The sequence below is a fragment of the Odontesthes bonariensis genome, chromosome 3 (genome assembly GCF_027942865.1).
Source record: "Odontesthes bonariensis isolate fOdoBon6 chromosome 3, fOdoBon6.hap1, whole genome shotgun sequence".
Lineage (NCBI taxonomy): Eukaryota > Metazoa > Chordata > Actinopteri > Atheriniformes > Atherinopsidae > Odontesthes > Odontesthes bonariensis.
In genome coordinates this window covers 23,515,241-23,538,414 of record NC_134508.1, presented here as the reverse complement: position 1 = coordinate 23,538,414, position 23,174 = coordinate 23,515,241, and the positions used below count along the sequence as shown (strand labels likewise).

Sequence of the window (23,174 nt, the reverse complement as noted above, 5' to 3'; positions counted from 1 at the left end):
CATAGAGAATATTTTGTTTCTTATTCATTTCCTCCAGAACAATGGTAATCTATTGGTTTACCAAACATTACTATGGTGTGTAACTGTCAGTGCATACAAAATGTAACATTTCCTACTTGTCTGTCATTCAAATATCAAACGCCACTTTCACTACCTGGCTGACATGCAACTATTAGTAATATCAAGGCCATAAACCTGTATATGTGAAAGAGTCATCAGCGTATTTTATTCAGTTCCAGCCTTTTAAAAGATATTTTGTACAAATAAAAGTTAAATGGATTAAATATCAAATTCAAAGACACCATCCCTACCCGTATAAAATGAGAAGAGTCCCTGAAAACACAGACCCTTTCTGCTTACAGAAAGAAAGTAACAGACAGAAAAGTTACATAAAAAACATTATTTTAATATTTAAGTTCTCAAATACATAAGGTGAACATGAAACGTCTGAGATACAGTACCCTTTTGACTTTGGCATGTGTGATTTGAAACAATAACAGTCTATTTTTGGCAAAATAAGTTTATTTTTCATTTTTATCCAAGCCGTATCAGTACTGAAACGAAGCTGCTTCAAAACACAGTCTCACAGAAGTAAAGATGGTAAAACCAAATTAAAGACAGCTGAGTAATTAGCATCAGCTCACCCGCCCACACAGGTTTTAGCCTGAGTTATAATCAGAATAATTGACATCACTTACATTCACCTTCTCGATCCAAGGGGGAAAAAGGAAGGTATAACTACAGAATATACCCATTTCTATCAATTCACAGTGGGACACACCTCTGAAATAACACAACACATGGGGGGGGGGGCACTATTATACTTTGAGGCACTGACAGTATGCGTACAGAACAGAACGAAACATCACCTCTCACAAGATGCAACATGGAATAAAGCCAAATCCACCGAGTGGAAAGTAATTAAAGTGCAGGACTTAAAAAAGGCAACATATTTGACATCCTTCTTTAATGCCGTCTGAGCCTTTCTCTACTTTCTCAGTTAATGACAGCACAACCTGTCACTTGCCCATTGGTATCACAATTTGAAATCAGTTGCTAAATATACAAGTTACAGTGTAAATATGAAAAATACTCAGGTAGCTTTAGAATAGCAAATAAATTGGCAATAAACTGATGTGAACAGGTACCTACAGTAGTTGCTATCGGCACAGACAGCCCGACGCAAGCTGCGGTGACAGGATTCAAACTGCACCAAAAAAAAAGGTTTAACGTTAGGTATCTGAGCTCATAGACACTTGACTTTTCAGTCTTTGTGCCGCTTTAACACAAACCCTTCTTGTTCAAACCACTAGACCACTTTTTAATTTGTTTTTAAAAGAGGCCAAGAAAGGAACAACATTTACAGAGCCGACAAATCTACCTTTGGCATTTCTGTGCTAAAATTTCCCCCCAAAAAATCGTATGTTTTCAAGGAAATTAAAACAATACAGACAGAGGTAATATTACCTGAATGCCAAGAAAATAGAAACAAAACAAAAAAAAACTACTTTTGGCATGACTTGTTTTCACAGTAAACAAACTTTGTAAAACAAATTTTTTTTATTTAAATTAACTGTATTAAAAAAGAAAGAGCCGTTTGTAGCCTTTTAAGGCACAGATTTGAACTGAAACAGACAGGTCCAGCCACACTGTTTCCATGAGCAAAGGATTAAAGAGATTTAAGACTGCATGATCTATAATCTTTTGGCATGATACACTGTGTATTTCATTCAAAATGCTGGGCCACAATTTGAAGGTGGATGCACAAACAGAAGTACATAGAAAAATGTTCCACTTGGCCGTTAATACGAACAAACAAGACACTTTAAAAAATAATGTTTGTTTTTTTGTGATGCACTAAATGAATGTCAGCATATGCAAATGTGCGACTGGGTCTGAATGCATCTTTCCAGTTTTTTCGTCATTAAGGCTCAAATGTTCTATAGTTGTGTCAACCATTAAAAATAAATACAAAAAAGACTTGAGACGGTCTCACAACTGTCACAGTGAACATAGTGAGGATCAGTACTTCTTCATCTTGGATCAGAAACCTTTCAGAGTTAGCTCTGATTTTTGACACAACAGGATAAAAGTAATCAACCACCTTCTGTCACAATGGTGACTCTCTGATTCCAGGCCTGACTATCTGCTGCTGAAAATTCATAACCATCACTGTGGCACAGTAACTTACCACCTTTATGTCCACAAGTCTGAACTTTCCCTTTCAGTGCCGGCAGAAGAAATGAATAGTTTGGGCTTCTCAGTTTCCTCAATGAAGCAGAGAGAGGAGGCCGAGTGGGAGTAAAAGGCAGAGAGGCCAGGTCCCCAAGACAGAGGAGGCTCTATTCTGCCCTTTTTCTTTCTGCTCACACGCGTCACCTCGGTACCCACTGTAGCACTGGCACTGGAAATGTGTGCGGAAAACAGCCAGCTCGGCTTGGCCAGGCATTCCAGTAACCTTCAACTTGCCACTCTGACTTGTTATCCTGTGTGTTGAGGGGCTGAGATGAAGATATACATCACTGTCAGGTACTTTGCGAAGACAGCGGCCGTGAGATTTACACAGCATCTGGCTACACCGCTCTGCTGCTGTAGACACATTGAGGAGGTACCGACCCAGTGGTCCCATAAGATACTTATTCAGGGTGGAGCAGCTGGTCTGCAGGACAGAAAAGGAGACGTAAACACCACTGAATAACAGCCTTTTCAGCATCAAACCCACAGAGAAGGTACAGCTCTTACGCTGCTTGCATAGGAGGTGTCCCCCCAGAAGATCACACCCGCAGCTCCGAGTGCAACGCTTTCACCGATGGTGGAAACCAAATCTAGCTGCAAAAGATGCACATGACAGTTCAGCTGTGTAACATTACAGGGGGAGAATATCACACTAAAATATTTTAGTTTTTTTGTGTTTCAAAGAAGGCAACAGTTTAATGATACACCATCAGTATCTGATCCAGTGTCCCATCTGCACGCCACCAAATTGTGTCCGTGACAACAACACTGGTTTACATGCAAGGTTAAATATATAGGTATAACCAACTCACCTCAGTGAGGAGGGTCATCTGACTGTTGTAAGTAGGTCGGGTATAAACAAAAACAGGGCGTGCTAATCCATCCCCAACGGATGCCAGGCGCATCGCCTCTTTCACCCTGTTTCGGACAAACAGGCGCCCATAATTTGTAGAGCGTAGTACAGAACCCATGTATATCGACGGAAAAAATGCTGTACATTCCATCCATAACCAGTTCAGCTGATCATTTCGTTGCGTCTCGATAGGAGGACAGCGGCCTGTGTAGTTTTTCAGGTCATCCTTGTAGTTGTGGTTGTAACAATCGGGAAACAAGTAGAACCCCCACAGCTGATTGGGCCTCAGATTCTTTGCAAGTTTCAGAGTCTCCAGCATGAATTTTCGAGCTGAAAGCTCAAATTCTTGCCGTGCAACTTTCTCCACTTGTTCTGGGGGCCACTCTGGGTTTTTCTTGGCCACCAATACTTGTGATTTGTTGCGATAGATATATTTAGAATCCCAATTTCGAATCCATAATGGGCGCCACTCCTCCCAATCAATAACGGACAAACCTTTTGCCTGAGGTTCTTGAATGTATTTCTTCAGACCATCGGGCATCTTTTCATAATGTTGAGTGAGGCTGGCAAGCTGTGGAAGGCCTCCATTCAATGCAGTGCCCCCATGCTCGTAATAGGGATACAACCCAAGGCGTTCCTTATAGAACATTGTGAGATTCTGCCGGACAAAGCCCTCATTGGGGGTTGCAACAATGTCAAACTGGTCCAAAGACAAAGTAACACCATGTCGTGTCCGACATTCCTGTGTCGGGGCATTCCAGACAAGAAGAACTGGCTTCTGGGAATATAATGGCCATCTTGTCTGCTTTGTGTCTGCTGAAGACATGACCGTCCATGATGTAAACAGAGTCAGAATCAACAATGGCAGCTGGCCGGCTGTGATGAGAAGAGAGTGAAATACAGCCCCCATGGTCACTGCTCACCTGCACCCTCCTCTCTCTAAAGAAAAGACAAAGCAGTTTTGTGAAGTTCAACCAAAAATCAAAACTAAAACTTTCAAATATCCAATAGGTGATTCGCTGATTTGATTAATTTCTATTGTTACAAAATTAATGAGAAACGGGAAATCTAGAGCGCTAAGTGTAACAAAGACAACACAATCCTCTAAAGGCAGAAAGAGTTTCAATGAGCATTTCAAAATAGGTAAAGTAAGAGGAAACGGCAAGATTTAAATTAATATAAACACGCACTGTTAACAGCATTAAATTACATGTCACGAAGGATGCATTTAACTACTTTTAGTTAAAAAAAAAAAACATGTCTAAATGTTAGTAGGAAATAAATGTATCCCAACAGAAAAAGAAACTATTCAACATTCCGCTTTTCTGCCATTTACATTTCTCATTTTAAAAGTATGCTGTATTTTCACCAGACGTCGAGAGACGTCACTTAGCCACATTAGCTCAAAGTTTCATTGAAACTAACCACCGTGTTGCTAAATTAGCTAACGGGTTTCTTCTGCCTGTTCGGGCTAACCTTTTCTTTTGACGCCCAGGACAAGGGTTTACTCCACTTATGTAACCGTGAGATAAATTACGCTTCCACCCCCCTGCCATGTGAGAAGCAGCAGTCATCGTCCGCTCAATCCATTTTGATGATTTAAAAAGTAAGGTAGGGCTCAAAGGAAATTATGCTAGAAGGGATGGTGACGGTAAACGTTGAGCAACAACAGATCACTACATTTAGGAGTTGAGTAGGGGTGTTCGAGATTAATCAAAAATTGTAATTTGCACTGTAGCGTCGTTTGTTGTTGTACAACATAGGATTTTACTTTAAAATGTATCCACTCAAAACGGTTTTTAGGATAAGGAGCTTGTTGGATATAAATTTGAGGATCATCAATGATACCAGTGTCCACCCACCCCCACGATGATAGTCTGTTCTTGAGGGCAAATTTAATTCATAAGAGCAGTAGTTGTAAAACAGTTTTATTTTATTTGAAATTCTTTCATTTATTATACAGCAACCTAAAAGTTTAACTGGTACATAACTGAATGGAGCTCCAATATAAAATTATACAAGGATAAAAGGCTATTCTGCCAATTCTCACTTTGGATAATACCACAAAGTATGTCCATTCCATACGAAAACATCCCTGACACAATTATTTTAAACCATATGCTTTACATTGTCCTATGTGTATGTTTTTCTTAAGGCCACAGTCATCCATTTTTGTTCTAAGGACAGTTTTTTTTTTTTTTTTCATCAAATCAATAATATAACCAAGTTTGGGGCAGGTTACTTTGATATGTAGTAACTCACTTTCTAAAAGTGTTGGCACTTTATTTAATTACATAGATGTTCTTTTGAATCATACAAATGTAATCTAATTTCAATTTGTGGATTACTTTTGGAAAGCTTTTAAATAAAGATTAAAAAAAAAACGATTTGTCTTTTTTTTTTTCTTGCAACATTTGAAGCTGCTCACATTTCGCTGTTTCTCTTCAAGCACTGCAAAATGTTTTCATTGCAAAGAAGTTGCATTTTTATCATTCAGCATTTACAGCCAGCCCCTTCAAAAAAGACAGGTGCCCAGTGTTTCTACTGTGCACGTTATTGCTTCTGCTCTTTTTGAAGAAAGTCGCTTGTTTCAAAGCACAAGTATCATCACTCTATTCTTGGCAATCTAACTATAATCCAGTTATGATTTTTATGTCATTTTGGTCTATCACAGCTATGTATTTCTGTAATCTGAAACTGAGCCTAATTATTGCAGTTACCCAATCCTGATATAACTTACTTTTCAAAACACAGTATGTAGGTTTATTGCTATGTCGTAAGAAGGAGCTAAAGTGCGAATACAGATCACGTGCACACTTAAGTGTGTTTTCTAACAAAAAGGCATACATTGGCAGTACATTTGGATGTGGACTGTGCCCTGAGGATGGTAAAGACAAACGTGCTAGAAAGAAAAGGTGGTCTGCTTTTAAGAAAAGTCTCAATTTAGTCTCTTACCTGCAGCGTATTATTCTCAAATCTTCAGATGAAACTTGCTCATTCTGAACTGAATTCCACCACTGACAGCTTTTTAAATACCCTGGAAACTCCCCCTCTGTTTGACCTCTATGTTACACAGGCATGCAAAAAAGAAAAAACAACAAAAAGAACGAGTCAGGTTTTCTGAAGTATCCAACTCAATCATAGCTCACCAACGACCGATTGTGTGATCATGACTCATAGCTAACTTACATTCAACTAAATGAGGTCAATGCACATCTGAGAGTTAAGGAATTCCTTCAAAATAAATATTTCAGAGGAATTCTGTTTGTACTACAAGCAAAGACAACTAAAACTGACTATAATTATTCTTACAATTGCCCTTATTTACCAGTAAAAACCCCATTTCAAATAAAGTATCGTCTGAAACAGAACTTCAAGGAAATAAAACAATGTACGTTTTCCCTTTCAGTAATAGAGTGCCTTTGAATAATATCCCCCTTTTTATGTTATTTCATGTTTAAAAACCGGCCCATGCTGTTGTCAGCAAAGCCACAGAGCGGGTGGTTCTGAGTTACATTTCTTGAGACCCCAACAATGCAATTCCCTGCATGGCTTGCATATAATGTCAGGTTTGTGAAAATAAACAACAAAACTTAATTGCACTGGCACATCTCCCCCGGACCGTGAAAACAAGATGGCAAACTGCCAAGAGGGGTGAAAAGAGCACAAAGGCTTGTACAGGGTGAATCATTTCACTGAAGCAATAAAGTGGAGTGGATCTCATGGCTCAGAACTCTTTATCCTTTAAGGAGAGCAGCATCAGACAGTTTTGTAGAGAAGCTGTAGATGTCCCGTTGCCATGGAGAGTGCACTGATGGCCTTTACTACTCACCAAACTTTATCCATACCTCATTAGCTGGAGATCAGAAGCATTTTTTCCTCCCTCCAGGTCAAGTTAGTTTAATCAGGATTGAAATCCTTTTCTCAAAGGTGGAGTTCTCTGTTATTATGAAATATTATTTGATAAGTAAGTGTTGTACACTTGCCAAATAGTTGTTACGTAAAAGGTACAGCCAGACGAGAGACATTTGATCACCGCTTTCCTATTAACTTTGTCTTCGTGTTTCAGTTTGGATTGAAAATGAAGGGCAGGTAGCTTTACGGCCACGACCCCACGTAAAGCTACCAGAAACATCCTCCAAATACTAATCTGATTCATTTCCCAAAAACATAAACAAAAAAAAATCCCTCCTGGGATGGAGTATCTGAGGTCATGGCACTTATTATTTCAGTGCAGATTTTAAATGCCTAGACCTAAATATATAGTGTCAACTCTTAAATACCACATATAGAATCAAAAGAGGAAACCTTTTGTACAAGTTTCGGACCATTTCTTAATCCTGGGTGAAAAAAATGAAATAAATACTTAACCTGACCCTCAGGGTTGATGATTTAGAGGGACCTTTATGATTCAAATGTAGCTACCAAAGGCTTATGAAGTAAATGTACTTTCATGTTGCCAAAGTCATCATGTATGGATATAAAAACAGAAACCAGTCAGCGTTTCAATTTGTAATTAAAAAATTGTTTTAATAAATTAAATGTGAAACACGTAATGCCAAAGCAGCAAAGAAAACATCAGGATCTTCTAGAGTCAATGCTGCCGTGTACATGTGTGGCTCTGAGGTCACAGAAGCACGTCTGTCCAACATCACAATATGACATTAATCCATTTAAGATTTTGTGGGTCACTGATTGTCAACTCCCAAGGCTGCTGCCCATAAGCTGATCCTGTCCCATGCAATAAAAGAAAGTCAAAATAGTGTGAAAAAATTAAAGTGTGCACTGATGACTTTCCCCATTCTATGCAAGACCGTGACAAACAACTGGTTGCATTCTCCCTGAACTCTTTGAGTTCAGTGAATCCTACCAGAAAACAATCTGCAGCAAGAAATATCTCGGGACTCTTTCTTGTTTCATTGTGTGTCTGCACACATTCACACCGACATGAACACAAACCATGATCTCTAAAAACTGAGAGGATTTTGTCAACTTGGCAACCCCTCTACATCCCCCGCTGATGGCATACCCCATGTCTCACTGCACACAAGCCAAAAACAGATCACATGCAGAGGCTCAGCACACAACGCATCAGCCTGTCCACATAAGGGCATCAGATATATCAAGAGATCCAAGTTATTTTGAAAGGTGGTTCGGGCTTCCATCTGTCGGGGAAACCACAGGACGGAGCTGACGCAGTGGCTCGTCTGAAAAACTCAAAGACTGTCAGGCTTCACAGAGGATAACTGGGAAATCGACATGGATGCATGGGTGCTCCAACTTTATAATTCCCTGGAAGGACGAGGAGGAAATTCAAATGATTAGAACTGATGACACAGAAAACTTGCTAACAAGTAAAGTCCTACTTGAACATTGTGAATTTCTAACCTGAGGCGTCAAGTTTTTCTGAATCCTTTTCAGCTTGGCTTTTTTACGTCCATTCTTTGTCACAATTGTCTCTTCATAGAACTCATGGGCCAGGTCACCATCTTCGTCAAAGAACATCGAGCTGCAGCAACAAATAATAATAATAATAATAATAATAATAATAGGATATGAAGCACTATAAAGCACATATGCCTCTACCTAATCAGTTAACTTTTTAGGGATCTGGCGCACCACGGTGACAAATTCTGGCTTCACTGAAAACTTTGAAACTTACTTTGAAAGGTAAAGAAGAGTGAGATAAGCAAATAGAAATGAAAGTGCCCAGTACAAAAATTGTGTATAAAGTAGTGCGACAGCAGCAGGCAACAATATAATTGTGCATACTTCAGTGAAAGACACATTAACAACAGTGAACAGACATCACGTGATTCAACATACGGTTTATGCATTAATGAGCTCCAGGTGGGTCTGAAGTGTTGAGCATAAAATTAAAAATTGATGGGGCAATCTTTCCCAGTGTAAACAACACTGATCAAATGAGCAAGTGTGACTGAGGGAATTTTGTCTGAACAAATATAGTCACATCCCTGACTGATTAGGCTTGAATAAAAGAAAATAATACATGACACTGGTTTACCCAACCAACAATCCTGCATGTTGTGAACCTTTTTAGCTGAGGTTGGATCGGGATGTTCGAAGCAAGTAGAAAGAGTGGGAAAATAATTACATCAGCACAGTTATTTTTATTATGCTAAAAATAAATAAATAAATAAATAATAAATGAGCAATCCAAAAATTGAAAACTCCAAAAACGTGTGCTTACTGAAAATCTATACAATAGGAACATCTATGTATACATACACAAATATATATAAAAATTCAGCGTATGACCCTGCTATATCCCACAGTTGATTTATGGACGATGAACCTCTATTTACCTTCGTCTGGTAAACACAAAAGGTGTGGCACCCGGGAAACTTCGAACTCTTGCCAGTGGCGGTTCGTTTCCATCTTTGGCAGGATCATCCCCACTAGCTGAGCCAGAAAAAGGCCAAAATCCTTTGGATTTGGAGCCACTACCCCCCATCTTCAGCTGCAGGACATTATTTTCCTGGATCACGGGGCTGTCGGTAGTGTTACAGTGTTACTGTACAAGAGAAAAATGTGGCCCTCTGGGGTGTGACACCTGGGAAAAAGGGACACAGGAAGGAAGGATTTGTATCATTTCAGGCTGGAAAGCAGACATAACTAGTTTGAGAAAAAAAATCAAATAAATAAATAACTGAGGTAAAAAAAGCACATTTCAGAAAATACAATGTGACACAAATACACACACTGAAATATATAAACATACAAAAAAATGTAATATGTTCTGAATAATGCCAGTTCAAAACACACATTTAAAAAAAATTACATTACAATTTCAAATATATTTGGATTTTTTTTGGTAGCTTTTAGAGAAACTTGAGATTCTTGCTTTTGAGTGCCATTTTATATAATTTTGTAGTATTACTGCACATCTGTGACACCAACATTTCCAGCCTATTTTAAACCAGGATACAGTAAGACAAAAAAACAAAACAAAAGTAAGCCACAAATTTAGTGCTGACACAATTCCTGAAATCCGCTTTACCACACACAAATGCTACCACAGACTGATTGCGTCTCCACTTAAAAAAATTAAAGACATACAATTGAAAGAAAACAGTGCCCCTTGTTTCATCGCTCTTTCTGTTAAAAACATCTCGAATAAGTCATCTTCCACACTGAAGATGAAGACACTGAGATCGAAGTCCTGAGTCAATGTGTCAGAAAAGAACAGGCCAGCGACATGACAGTGCAATCAGACAATGCCACATTTGGTCGATTCAGTGCCAAGTACGTTACCACCTCTCAATATAATGCTTCGTAACAAAGTTAAAATGGTATTTGAAAAAGATAACGACAAAACACAACTACTTTAAAAACAGGAACCTGCTCTACTTTGACTTTAAAGGACTCGCTAACGTTGACATGGCAGCTAACTTGGCAAGCTAGCTTTACCCGACAGCAGATTGGTCTCGCATGCGTTATTTACTGAGGCTTTAATGTCACTTTATGTCCTCGCTGCTAACACCTCTGATAGCTAAGGATAACTAGCCCTCGGTTACAAGCATTAATCGGGTCTACATGTTTCTTAACAAAAACACAGCTTGCTGACGTTGACTAAGGGTAACATTAGCTGGTTTGATAACGAGTGTTTGTCGCCACCGACACGTTGAAGACATACCTAAAGCGAGCGGTGATGTGTTCTCTGTTTAAAATTTTCTTAGATAAATTTGTCTTGGTACGTTGACAATTCAACCAACAAGCGAAGACCTCTCAACACCTGAAGCGACGCTAGCTGTTTGTGCTAATTTTACACGTTTTTCTTCTAGATTGGTCTCGAACGGCTGATGCAGAAACACTAAGTTGCGCTATCGCCACCACACGGACAGGGTTGGAAGTGCAAGTGGAGTGGGAAACAAAGAAAAGGAGCCTGCTGCTGTCAAGGTAATACTACAGCCAATAGTTTGTAGTGCTGGGTCTCTTTGTTGCAGGAAAGGAAATTATACAGACTGCAGAGGTCCAGTTATCATCGAATATCACTGATTGAACAACACGCCTTTCCTTGACTGCTATCCTGTGGCAGTCTTAGTGTGGACAATATAACCAGTCTGCATAAAGCCCTGACCTTAACCATTCCCTCATCAAGTCATGCTTAAAGATAAGTCAGACAGTTTTGAAACTGTGGTGCAAAGCCTTCCAAAGTGAGGGAAGTGAAGGTTTTTTTTCAAACATTTTAATGCCATTGTTTTGAATGATCTCCAGTCAGATGTTGGTGTGTTTTCCTCTCACATGTAATCCTTTGTCCTGAACTCTCTAAAGCAAAGCTTTTATTTGAAATAATCCTAAAATGTATACCTGATGACTCACAATCATGATCAGTTTATTAGATTATTTGCATATGCACGCATTCCCAACATAAAAACATGTCCAGCTCAGCTTCACAGGTTGATTCAAGTGCCCGCATACATAAAAAAAACACTTTTACATCAAATAAGCTGAAAAAAACAAACAAACAGATACCTTACAAGAAAAACCTCACATGCTTCTTTAATGTCACTATGAATAACCTAATCAAGCAGCAACTTTTTAAACAAAGAACTGGACCCTGTGAAGTCCACAATAATCTTTGATTTTTTGAGACAATCCAGTTCACAGCAACGACTCTGTTTGCACAAATGTAGCACAATCCGATCCTTTCAGGGGTTCACCTTAAATCAAAACACATGCTTCCCTGCTTTATTAACAAAATCTATATTTATAACACGCTTGATATCCTGGGCTCTTTCCTTTCCCTTTCACATCACTTGTCAATTTTCAAGGCAGAAGAGAGCTCTTCTTAATGTTCCAATATGAGGATCCGTTGACTCTCTCTCTGTCAGCCAGGGGTGTTTATCCGAGCCACGGCCTGCCTCATCGTGTCTTTAGCGAGAGCGTAGCGCTTCACTATCTGCCGCACGTGCTCTTCTTCCTCACGCTGCAGAATTCGCAAGAAGTTGCACAGCTCCGGAAGGCTAAATGCATCCCACTGTGGAGGAAAGCAGTTTCATATTAAAAGCAGTGCAGCACACAGCCCATGTATAGTATTTCTTTTCATCATCTATTGACAAGTCCATAATTCTTGTAGCTGAATGGAGACTAACGTTTACATCCCCCGTCTCATTTTCCTTCAGAACCAGACTCAGGGCTGTTTCGCTGGGGCCAGCACACAGGCGTAGATAAAGAGGACGCTCATCGTGAGACAGCTTACGCAGGTACACTAAAGGAAAACAAATCAGAGCTTCAGAATGTAAAACTTGTTCCTCTTTGTTCTCTAATGACTTTGCAGTGTTACAAATCCTACCCTGACTTTGCTTCTCAGTGCGTTCAAACAAGGCAAACTTCGCTGGGTTGTCCACCACAGTGAACTTGTTCAGCAGTGCCTCGATGACTTCTCGTACCCGTGTTTCAGAGCTTATATGTAGGTGCTTTGCAGCATCTTTGGGGAGGTAGAAAGACGTTCGCCGTTTCATCTGTCTGCCCGTCTGATCGTCCTCCTCTGTGGAGCTCTGGCACTGAGGAGGAGGAGGGAGGGAGATGGGACGGACTAACTGAAAGTGCACCTTGATGAAACCAGTGTAGGACCCGTCCTTATTCTGTAAGGTAGACAGATTGACAGCAAAGACTGAAATAAGGGTTATTTTATTTCCCAAAAGAATGATCAGGATAAAAACGTTGCCACTCACATCGACCATGTAGAGATTGTTGTTAATCTGGACGTTGTATTCCTTCACTCTCTGTTGAATCTCACCAACACTTAACTCCTGTTTACCCAATTCGATCTGTTCATCCTTGAAATGAAAAAAACATAAATAAAGGACGCAGCAAGGGGTAAAGTAAGTATATATATATTTCTAATTGATGAAACAGGCCAATGAGGACTCCCATCGATACTAATGTATTTCACTCTGGAAAATGTGCATTGTTCTTTACCACATTTGTGTCGGTCTCGATGGAGTCATCAGCGTAATCTGCATTTGCTGTCAACACACTTCCCTGTGCGCTGCAGTCGAGTTGGATGAATGGTCGGCAGCGGTGGTGACAAGTGTAACTGCAGTCTGAGGGTGAGAAACAGACAGACACGGTCAGAGGGTGCAGTTCTGCATACTCAGCACTGCTTTGGTCAGAGGTCAGCACTCAAGGAGTACAGTCCTCAAGTGTGGATTTTATTCAGCAATCAGGTTGCCTTTTCTTTTTTTTTTTACTGAATATCATACAAACAGAAATGCCAACAGAAACTCAGAGATTTTCCAGGCACCATCTGGACAAAACACAGAGTTGAAACATGATGCTTGCCAGAGCTTCCGACAGATTAGGACCAAATGTGTGATAAAGTTTCACACGAGTGGAAAAAACAATGTGAGAATCCAACTGAATACTAAGTCACTCGGAACTGATGCAGACTTTAAGTTTTCGGTACTTTCAGCTAACTCTAATGAAGTTGATGGTTTTGTCGGGAAAACGTGCTGCTTATTTAGAGAGCATACACAGAACACGAAGCGCTGTATGAGTGTTCGTCTGAATGAGAAACTTATTGTAAAGTTCTTTGTAGAACCAAGATAAGGTTAAAAGGTGCTATGTGAGTGTGGAAATGAACCAAATCATCAACTACAATGTTTTTAATCATCTTAGCACATACCAACTGAATAAAATAAGCGTAGTAATATTCTCTTTGTTTTGAAAGTGAACGCAGTATTAATGTTGTCCTTCTTATCTGATGTCAGAAATATATTCATAATTTCCTCACAGAGACGGCAAAATCAACAATCTGCATGTGTGTCTCATTACTATCCCATCATCTGTGGCTTCCGAGTCCATTTCTTTCTCCCCAAGCTTTCATCTTTAAAAACAAGCATCCGACATCCTTGGATTTCTCCAAGAGATTAAAAAATCTGCTAAAATAGATCGGCACTGCAGTTTCAGCAAACGTTGCTCAAGTAGAAATCAATAATGCATTTGTTAGGAATTGTTTAGTCATATTGACAGAAGTAGAGCAGTGGCTAAGGGAGTGAGTGACTCAAAGTTAACTTCAAAGCTTGTGCTCCTCGTAATGAAGGAACATCTCAGCTGGTGTATTGTCACGGCTCATTAGGTTGTTTTTGTCTGCTCTGAAACAACACAGACGAACATAATGTACAATATCAGGCTTTGCTTTTTCAGAGAGCGCTTGTTTGTCAGATCCCTTGTTTGCATGTTCTCATAGGCTGTGTTGACAGTTAAGACGTACATAGATTTTCACCAAAATGAACAGATCCGTATTCAGCGGATACTCACTGGCACAGCGCAAACTCTGCTTATAAAGACCCCAGATGAACTCTCCACACAGATCACACCAGGTGAGATGCGTGTAGTTGTCGGGCTGGAAGTCGTGACCCACGGCAGCCTCTCCCGTGTGGCGCTCCGGTGTCTCAATGCTGACAGTGTCTCCAACTAGGCGGACGACGTGGTAGTGGCTGGGCTGAGCTGGGTGTACAGGCTGCGGGGCGCTGTGGGGGGCCGGAGCAGCCAGCTCGATGGGATCATTTACACTGAGGTCCTTCAGCTCAATCAGCTCACATTTAGACATCCTGTTCTGGATGCAGACACTGACATGTCAAGCAAGCACTTTCTATCCATGAGTGAGCATGTGTGTGTGTGTGTGTGTGTGCGTCCTTACAGGAGTCCTTAGAAGCTGCGAAATCACACATGTTCACGCTCAATACACAAACGTGGGTCGCTCTAACATAAAAAACATACAGTATTCAAATCCGTTTCACATCAGACAACACAATCTCTTATTTCCAGCGCTTGCATTGAGCTTTCAAAACTGAAAAACAAAAGATTAGCGTTTGTTATCAGATGCCAGTAATCATACGATCATATTAAAATGTGGGATGAGATGGCGAACGTAATCCTGAGCGATCCTGGGACAACGCAAGCTGCTTCTCCTGCGTAAAAGAAAACCGCACGTTAGACCCAAAGCTGGGTCTATACAGTGTCATTTATTCAATTAAAAAAGCAAGAAATTCATTTCAATTTGTTAAAAACTGACTAAATAAGCAAAGTAAAAGGCATAAAGCATTAAATTCTAAGTTTTTGAATGCATGCCTGTATAACATGTGTAATTCACTCATGAAATACAGAATATTCTTGAAACTGTTTCAAATTCAAAGCATTTTAATGGTAACTGTTTAACATTTCATCCACTGTAGATAGCATGACTGTAGTGATTCAGCATATTGGGATTATCTTTAAAGCATAAAACGTGCTGGTTACATTTTGATAGCTCAGTAACTGGAAAAAAAAGTAGAAACATTGCTCGGACAAGGTGTTGTTTAATGCACGATGAGCACCTTTACTTGTGACACTTTACAATTAGCTGAAATTCTGTTTAGGTTCCATTTTTACACTCTTCACTCTGGACACTTGGGATGGAGCACGTTTGCAATGTGGCATATGGTTCCTTTGTAGCAATAAAGAGCTTCAATAGACCTCTTCCACCAGCCACTGTAGAACATGATGATGATACAGATGAAACTGTGCATGTCAACAAAAACCTTTTATATCTGGGCTTTGACAACCACATCCCCCCTCAGCTTTCTCGTTAAGAATAAGAGTAAAATGTTCGCATGTGCGTGTGAGAGTTGGATAAACGTAGATGCCCTGTGGAGGAAGAGTTATTGTGACTTGAATGTGAACAACCCGGGGCTCTTTCTGCCAAGTGGGTCACCACACGGTGCAATTATCCACACGGGGCTACAAGAGCTCATTGTAAGCGGGGTGATCCATACATTTTTTAGCAGTTTATTTTCGCCTCACACTCATGTGGACTTTAGTCCACGCGACGGATGATTCTTCAATTTGTCGCTCATGCGACGCTTGGTGTAACAGGACAGGACGACCCGGTTTAATCCTGTAGTCCGAAACGGGGTGACAAACTCCGTTCACAGTGACACCGGAACAAATGTTCGGATCCTCTGACAGACACGTTTTCATTCTTTTCTTTTCTTTTCTTTTAAATGTCTTACCTTATTCACTTCATCCCCGCTGCTGTAGTTGGAGGCGATGTTTGGAGAGTGAAGGCAGTTTGTTGTTGAATTAACGCCGAACCGTTCGCAGAGGCGCGCACTTGGGTTTGCGCATGCACATTGCGAGTGTGGGATTACCGTCTAATCCCAAACGTGCATTAAAGTGGACAGAGAGGAGAGGCACCGCTGGAAGAACCCCCTCTGATCGTGCATCAGACAGACACAGGCATGTGTGGAGTGTGATGCAGTTGTATGGACCACACACATGAAGTCTACGTCGTGTTTGCTTGCATCGTCTGGAGGGACGAAGACTTTCACTGTAAAGAACTGAATTATTGGTGATGAATTAAAATGAAGTATTTTTTCAATCTAAAAAAAAAAAACACCTCCATTTAAAAAAATATATGTTTTGTCAGCAATCTTGTTTTTATCATCCAGAAAGCCTGTGTAGGAGTGGCTTACCATTCATAACAGAATAACCTCTGTGTAAACCAGGTATCCTGTCAAATTTCAAAGAGATATGATAATTATTCAAATGCATAATGTAACTAAATGAGTATTCGAGTCCAGAAGAAATAGTTCCAAAAGGATGAGAGGTAGTTTTAAAATGAACTGACTGGTTAATCTTTGATTAGGGAAAGGAAAAGCCTCCAGGGTCAAATATGGCAGATGAAGAAGTCAACTACTATCAATCAATCAATCAATCAATCAATCAATCAATCAATCAATCAATCAATCAATCAATCAATCAATCAATCAGTCAATCAATCAATCAATCAATCAGTTATTTATTTCAATCAAACCAGACAAGTGTAAGAGAGTCACAAAGTGGTTTCACAATGTCAGCCTCTTATGCCTGTCACAGAGTTCTTTCACTGCTGTAATATTATTTAATCACTTTGTATCATGTGTCCTTTGTAGTGCATTGTTCTCGCTTGATGTGGAATATGATGGTGTAATATAACAATTTCATATTCACTGTCATGTGGACTTCTATTGAAATTGTATTTCCATTTCTAAGATGGTGTCAGGGGGATCCGCAGAGACGAGCAACATTTTGTGATTTATCTAATTTTTGTTGTTGCTCTGAACTTACAGTCTTGGTGGTTTTGTTCAGCATCGTCTAATAAGACTTTTCCTCCACAATGGAGTTGAAACTGAATTGAAGGAGAAAGAGGAGCTGTAGTTCAACCGACTATTAGAAAATATATCATCAAGAACATGAATTGCAGGGTCAATGGGTTGAGAAATGGTTGAAGAAACAAATACATCATCATCAAAAGAAGCACAATATCTGTAAAGGATTAATCAATACCCTCATTTGTCACCATAAAATGAACAAAAATGTAAAGCTTTGAAAAGATAAAAGATGTTCTGTAAGCCCCTCCCCCATAACTGTGACATCACTACAAGGTCCACGATGTCCCCTTCACAGGACAGTGGGAATTTGAGATGGCATAAATGGTGTTCAAATAAAGGTCTCAGACTCATGTCCTCCACACAAAGTCTCAGGAGACTTTGGCATTTTCTATATTTTGGCATGAATGTATCCCAAAACATCTGATTTGCACACAAGTAACTAAAGTAGGAAAGTTATTTAATTAGACAACAATATGATATCTGATTGTTTTTTTTTGTTGATTGAAAATGATCCAGTATTGCTTATCTGTGATGATAATGATGGTAACGATAACCTGCAGAATAAGCAGGTGCTTTTAATCAATGGGATTCAATCTAGTGTGAATGGGTGCCTTGTGTCGTTTGAAGAACAGAGCTCTGGCAAAGTACGATCAAGTTTGTGGAAGTGTCACATTGCATGAACAAATTATATTTCTCATGAAGACCGGATAAGCGTTAGGATAAAAGAAAACACTGCATTCCATCTGTAAAACATGGTGAAGAAATTGTTGTTTGGGCTAATGTAGTTGCATCTGGGCCCAGACAGCTTGGAGTCATAATTAGAACAATGAAGTCTAAATCGTGCCTCTAAATTCTGTCCATGGACTTAATGTCAGGAGAAAGTGGGTCGGGCAGTAGGACACTGGTCTTAAGCGTGTGAGTCGTTCAAGTGTCTGAAGTTGATGCTTTTGAATGGTCAAGTCCTGATTTATATCTAAAAGAAGTGTTGTGGAAGGATGGAAGTGAGCGGTTCAAGGGGGAGTAAACTCACCAACATCCCCAATATGAATCTCAGGAATGGGCTACAATTCCTCAAAGCTGACGGGCAGGACTGATCGGGGAAAATGTTTTAGGTCATCACCATATACAAAAATAAGGACAATTCTAAAGGGTTTTTAAACTTTCAAGCACCACTATCGAAGAAATTTATTTACTTTGCGTAAAAATTGGAAACTTGTAAAGAAACCACTATTTTAAGAAAATAAAATAACTACAGCATCTCTGAAATGAGGTGGAAACTACAGCATTATGGGGATCCAATAGCACATAAAAATTGCACTTATGCTTGTTTTTTTCCCTTTTTTCCCCGTTTTGCTACAGTGACGAGCACCCTGTCCACATACTGTGTAAGACAGAGACAGAGTGGAGGGGAATGTCCTGAATGGCCATGGTGTTGTTCTCTGAGCTGCAAGCCAGTCAGTGAGTGGAGGCCCCGAAGAGTCACAAGCTTATTACAGAGTAATTGGAGCACAATAACAAGTGAACAGCTGACCGCTCAGTGTCTTATGGATGCGGAACCGGTAGTGTTACTATCAGACATCACGTACAGTGTAGAATTTTTAGGCTCTTTAAACGCTCTCGTATTCATTATTAATCAGAATCAGGAAAGGTATCTGATTGTTCTAAATTCATTGTGCAGTAAAATCCAAACGCGCGTGCAGCCAGAGTCATAATGAATAATTCTGAGTTGCAACAAGAACCAGGAGTCCTGAAAGGGACGCTCTCAAAAGAGACATCTGAACACAGAAAACAGCTTAGGCAAGAAAGATGCTCAAAAAACAAGAGCCTTGCCCATTTGCAAATGTACCAAGGAGCATTGATGCTGTAAACTTGCTCCATCTTAACTACATTTTGTGATCAAAAAATGGCATACTGGGCATTGTTTTAGAAAGCATATTTACTTCAGCTAGGTGCGGCATTAGTGGCAGAACAACAGAACAATTTTAGATGTGCTTTTTATTCATTTTTATTCATATTTAATATTTAATTTTAATTCTCTTTTTATTGGTAGCAGGACAAGGAAGAATTTCACTGCACATTGTACGGTGTATGATTGTGTATGTGACAAATAAAACTACCTGAATCTGGAATCTTGCTACTTTGAAAAAAAAAAAAGATTTAGAGTTGAAAGGATTTACGATTTACTGCATTGTGTTGTATGATTTACATTTCAATCAGAGTTTCAGCTTTCGTGAGAACTGGTCAACTTATTATAGATTCTACAACTCTGTTATTTGCCCCAAATACATTCAGGTAACCTTAAAGAAATAGCCTCCACGTCAGCCAAAAGCTGAGGGGTTATATAGACATAGGCAACTTCCGGACATTGTGCTTTCAGAATAAATGCATGAAAATGTTAAAGGATTTTAACACCAAACACAGAGGATTAATCTTGCAGAATTAGAGTTAATTTAGTTTTCTGTTTATATTATTTGCATATACATACACACACACACACACACACACACACACTATGGAGAGAGACAGAGAGATCTACCATTTTTCTAAAATATACTAATCTATATTAAGAAGATGATGGTTTACGCCCCTTTGAGAGTAGCCCTAAGTAAGTTTGACTTGTTGCTAATACATGTATGTTTTATAAAGCAGAATAAATTAATCTAACCTCTTGTGTGTTTACTGCTCTGTCAGTTCATTCACCCCATCTCTGTGCTTAGAAACCATTGTAACCCACACAGGTGTGCACGGTAAATGAGTCATGACTATGAGTCATTTCACTTGCGAGCAGTGGCTTTGAATAGCTTTGTCAGTGTGGGCATATTGCAGTTTATCTGGGGTATGTTTATCCAAGTAGAGGTCTAACCAGCCAGGACAACTCAGTGGATGTGTAATGCCACAAATATGTAGCAAACAAGATTAACATCATTAAGCCCTCTTGGCGAATTGAGTCCAATGTAAAGTTATCTAAGAATGTGCTGTGTGTAAATACGGAGACGCTGGATGAAACTATTCAATGGTCTGCTGAAGGGCAGATTATAAAATAATTTAATTTAACATCAAATTGTTTGATGGGTATTAGTGGATTTGCATGATTAGATTTTTCCATTTACATATAGACAAATTTCACAAAAAAAGACTATATTTATATTTATATATATATATATATATACAGTATATAAAGATAGTAAAACTACAGAATAACAGACACGGCTTGGTCCAATTAAAGCTTTATTTTGAAAAAAACCCGGAAGTTGTGCTATTTTTTCTTCTCAATCGGCAGCAGGACAGTGACGTGGATAATGTGGACGTTTGGTAAACATCCAGTTATGTGACACTGATTTTCTGAATGAGGGTCAAGTCTTTGCACCGCCACACACGTTTTTATGGAGGGGAACAGCAGCCAGAGCAGGCACCAAGCGCACCTCTGACCCGCCATCACTTCCGGTTTTCATTGAAGGGACAACCAGAAGTTCACGTCGGGGTCGAGCTGGCGGAATAATAATTTGAAACATGGTCCACGAGAAAGAGTCAGAATCCGTGCCTCGGTTCTACGGCTTTGCCAGAACAATTTCCACAATTCTGACTCACTTCATCTTTTCCGGCTTCACTGTATTTATCGCACTTCTGTCTCGACCCGGTACAAGTGAGTGAGATATTCCCACATTTGCATGTCGGTGGCCCTCCTCTCACACCATTTGCTAATTGGGTTGCCTTTATTTCTCTCCTTCCAGGTTGGTTTTCTTGGCACCCTTTCCTGATGACATTAGCTGTAAGTTAGCTGGAAAATGTTCACTCAAAAATCAGTTTTGGAAACATTTTAGGTCAAAACACCAAAGAAAAAAATGGCCAAAGAAAGTCAGCAACTGCTTTTGATTTGATGGACTTTACCAGAAAAGCCCAATGTACGTTGAATTTATCCTAAATATTCAACTTTGATCTGTCCATTTTGAATTGGAAGGGAAATGTTTGTACCGTATTTTGACATTTTTGTGCATCCCCGTATTTTTTTTTTCTTATTTATTTATTTTTTTAAATGATAAAGAGATAAAATTACTTCCAGGAAGACTGAGTATACACAAATAGTTCCACAATCCAGTGTTGTGGTGATACTGCAGGCAGTTAAAGATCATCATCATCTGCTGTATGTGATCTTCAAAGATTTGAATAAATCTTAGTATGCAGTGACAATGCTTACAACAGATAGATAAATACTTTATTGATCCCGATGGAAAGTGTGGAAAGGATGAGGTTCCACCGAGATGACTCGAGGCAGCTCTGCACCACAAAACATTGATCCTGTCATGGAAATTACTTCATGGTCTCAAACGCCGCTTATCTCTGCATTCACAAATGCTTTGTACCGTGCCCCACCTGTCTTGGAAATCAACTATCGAACTGCCTTTTACTCAGCACCAACATCTGAAAGGCCTACATCTGACATGGCACGTGTAATGTCCAGACTGCCCTGCCTGCAGTCCAGGCCCGTTGTCCACAGAAAACACTTGACACATTACAAATTCAAAAGCAAGACTCTGAGAACTGTTGAAAAATAAATAAATAAATATATATATATATATATATATGTTATATTCATTACTTCATTACATCTGTGGTGAACAGTAAACATGCTGCTGGCAGTCGTGGCAAAGTCGAGGCTTACTTGACAAGCATTCAATCAAATGTTTGTTTAAAAAAAAAAATGGACAATTTGCAAACCTAATTTCTCTTTCTATTTATTTCCCTTCATTTCTTATCATCTAGTTTGGCTTCTTCATGACAGAAGCCATCCTCCTCTTCTCACCTCACGGCTCCCTCCTCAAAAGATTACCGCACAAGACCAAAGGTCGTGTTCACTGGATCCTGCAGTGCCTCTGTGCGTGCTGCGCAGGCCTCGGCCTGGCTGCCATCTCTTATAACAAACACCTGAACGGTAAACCCCACTTCACCTCGTGGCACGGTGTGCTCGGCCTGCTCGCAGTGTGCGTGGTTGGTGTGCAGTCTTTGGCAGCCGTGCCTCTCATTTGCCACTCTTTAGCCAAAGGCTGGTCCCTCGCCAAGCTTAAACGCTACCACGCGGCGTCCGGACTCATCACCTACATGCTTGGCAGCGGCAGCCTGCTCCTCGGGCTGTGCTCTGCGTGGTTCACCGCGTCCGTCAGCGGCTACACCTGGTACCTGTCAGCACTCTGCCCTGCCCTCGGCGCCCTCATCATCATGAACCAAGTCTCCAGTGCTTACATCGCTAAAAAACGCCTGCAGTCCTGATGGAGAGCATATTTTGGACTGGTCTTTTTTTTTATTTTTTTTTTTTAACTGACTTATTGTACCTATGCAAGCATTGCCTATGATATTTAATTTTATATATATATATATATATATATATATATAAAAAAAGTCTCCACATGCCCCTTCTTGAGGGTCTTGTCATTCCAAGAAGCACCAGTGGATCACAAAATACTTTTATAATACTTTTCACAAACAGAACTGAGACGCAGGCGTCACTGTTCGGGTAATTTAGTTGAGATTTTATGAGCTTTTGATAACTGCATAATCTGGCCCTTGTGCACATTAGCTGAAGTTTCTGCGTTGCTGAAAGTCTTAATGTAAGATCAAAATAACAGTAAATGGTTTTGGATCACCTGCACAGCAATGGGAGAAGTCTAAACCCACATCACACCACTGTGTTGGAGGAGAAGATGAACCCAGTAATGTATCATTTTGATAGTGAGTCAGAGATTTCTGTTTGGGGCTTTTTAAAATTTTTTAATAGAATATTTGACCTGTTTGGAAATCGAGGCGACAAGTCTTGGGTAAACTTTCCTATCCTGCCACTTTGATATGTGTTGTTGCTTTCTTTTTATTCCCTTCTTTTCTTTAAATGATCTTTTTCCATCATGTATGAATAAACCACACGTTGCCGTGCCGAC

The 23,174-nt window shown here is 39.8% G+C and overlaps 4 protein-coding genes across 5 annotated transcripts; 1 reads left to right on the top strand and 3 right to left on the bottom strand.

The window, feature by feature from the left end:
* Positions 1-385: 385 nt before the first annotated feature.
* hyal2b (hyaluronidase 2b) lies at positions 386-4,751 on the bottom strand. Its single transcript, XM_075461123.1, has 4 exons — positions 4,565-4,751; positions 3,048-4,027; positions 2,743-2,829; positions 386-2,659 (listed from the first exon to the last, which is right to left on the bottom strand). The coding sequence occupies exons 2-4, from the start codon at positions 3,996-3,998 to the stop codon at positions 2,270-2,272; spliced, it is 1,428 nt and encodes a 475-aa protein (XP_075317238.1). The 5' UTR covers positions 3,999-4,027; positions 4,565-4,751; the 3' UTR covers positions 386-2,269.
* Positions 4,752-7,591: 2,840 nt separating this feature from the next.
* Positions 7,592-10,915, bottom strand: tusc2b (tumor suppressor 2, mitochondrial calcium regulator b). Its single transcript, XM_075462159.1, has 4 exons — positions 10,746-10,915; positions 9,415-9,662; positions 8,477-8,597; positions 7,592-8,380 (listed from the first exon to the last, which is right to left on the bottom strand). The coding sequence occupies exons 2-4, from the start codon at positions 9,561-9,563 to the stop codon at positions 8,315-8,317; spliced, it is 336 nt and encodes a 111-aa protein (XP_075318274.1). The 5' UTR covers positions 9,564-9,662; positions 10,746-10,915; the 3' UTR covers positions 7,592-8,314.
* Positions 10,916-11,427: 512 nt separating this feature from the next.
* rassf1 (Ras association domain family member 1) lies at positions 11,428-16,336 on the bottom strand. The gene is made up of 7 exons (XM_075462158.1): positions 16,108-16,336; positions 14,375-14,672; positions 13,034-13,158; positions 12,787-12,891; positions 12,405-12,696; positions 12,205-12,320; positions 11,428-12,089 (listed from the first exon to the last, which is right to left on the bottom strand). The coding sequence occupies exons 2-7, from the start codon at positions 14,664-14,666 to the stop codon at positions 11,940-11,942; spliced, it is 1,080 nt and encodes a 359-aa protein (XP_075318273.1). The 5' UTR covers positions 14,667-14,672; positions 16,108-16,336; the 3' UTR covers positions 11,428-11,939.
* A 4,188-nt stretch (positions 16,337-20,524) lies between these two features.
* Positions 20,525-23,173, top strand: cyb561d2 (cytochrome b561 family, member D2). Of its 2 annotated transcripts, XM_075461121.1 has the most exons (3): positions 20,525-20,890; positions 20,979-21,016; positions 22,009-23,173. In XM_075461121.1, the coding sequence occupies exons 1-3, from the start codon at positions 20,758-20,760 to the stop codon at positions 22,510-22,512; spliced, it is 675 nt and encodes a 224-aa protein (XP_075317236.1). In that variant the 5' UTR covers positions 20,525-20,757; the 3' UTR covers positions 22,513-23,173. The 2 variants fall into 2 exon arrangements, with proteins under 2 accessions (XP_075317236.1, XP_075317237.1); XM_075461122.1 differs by lacking the exon at positions 20,979-21,016 and having other exon boundaries at positions 20,806-20,890.
* Position 23,174: the final 1 nt, after the last annotated feature.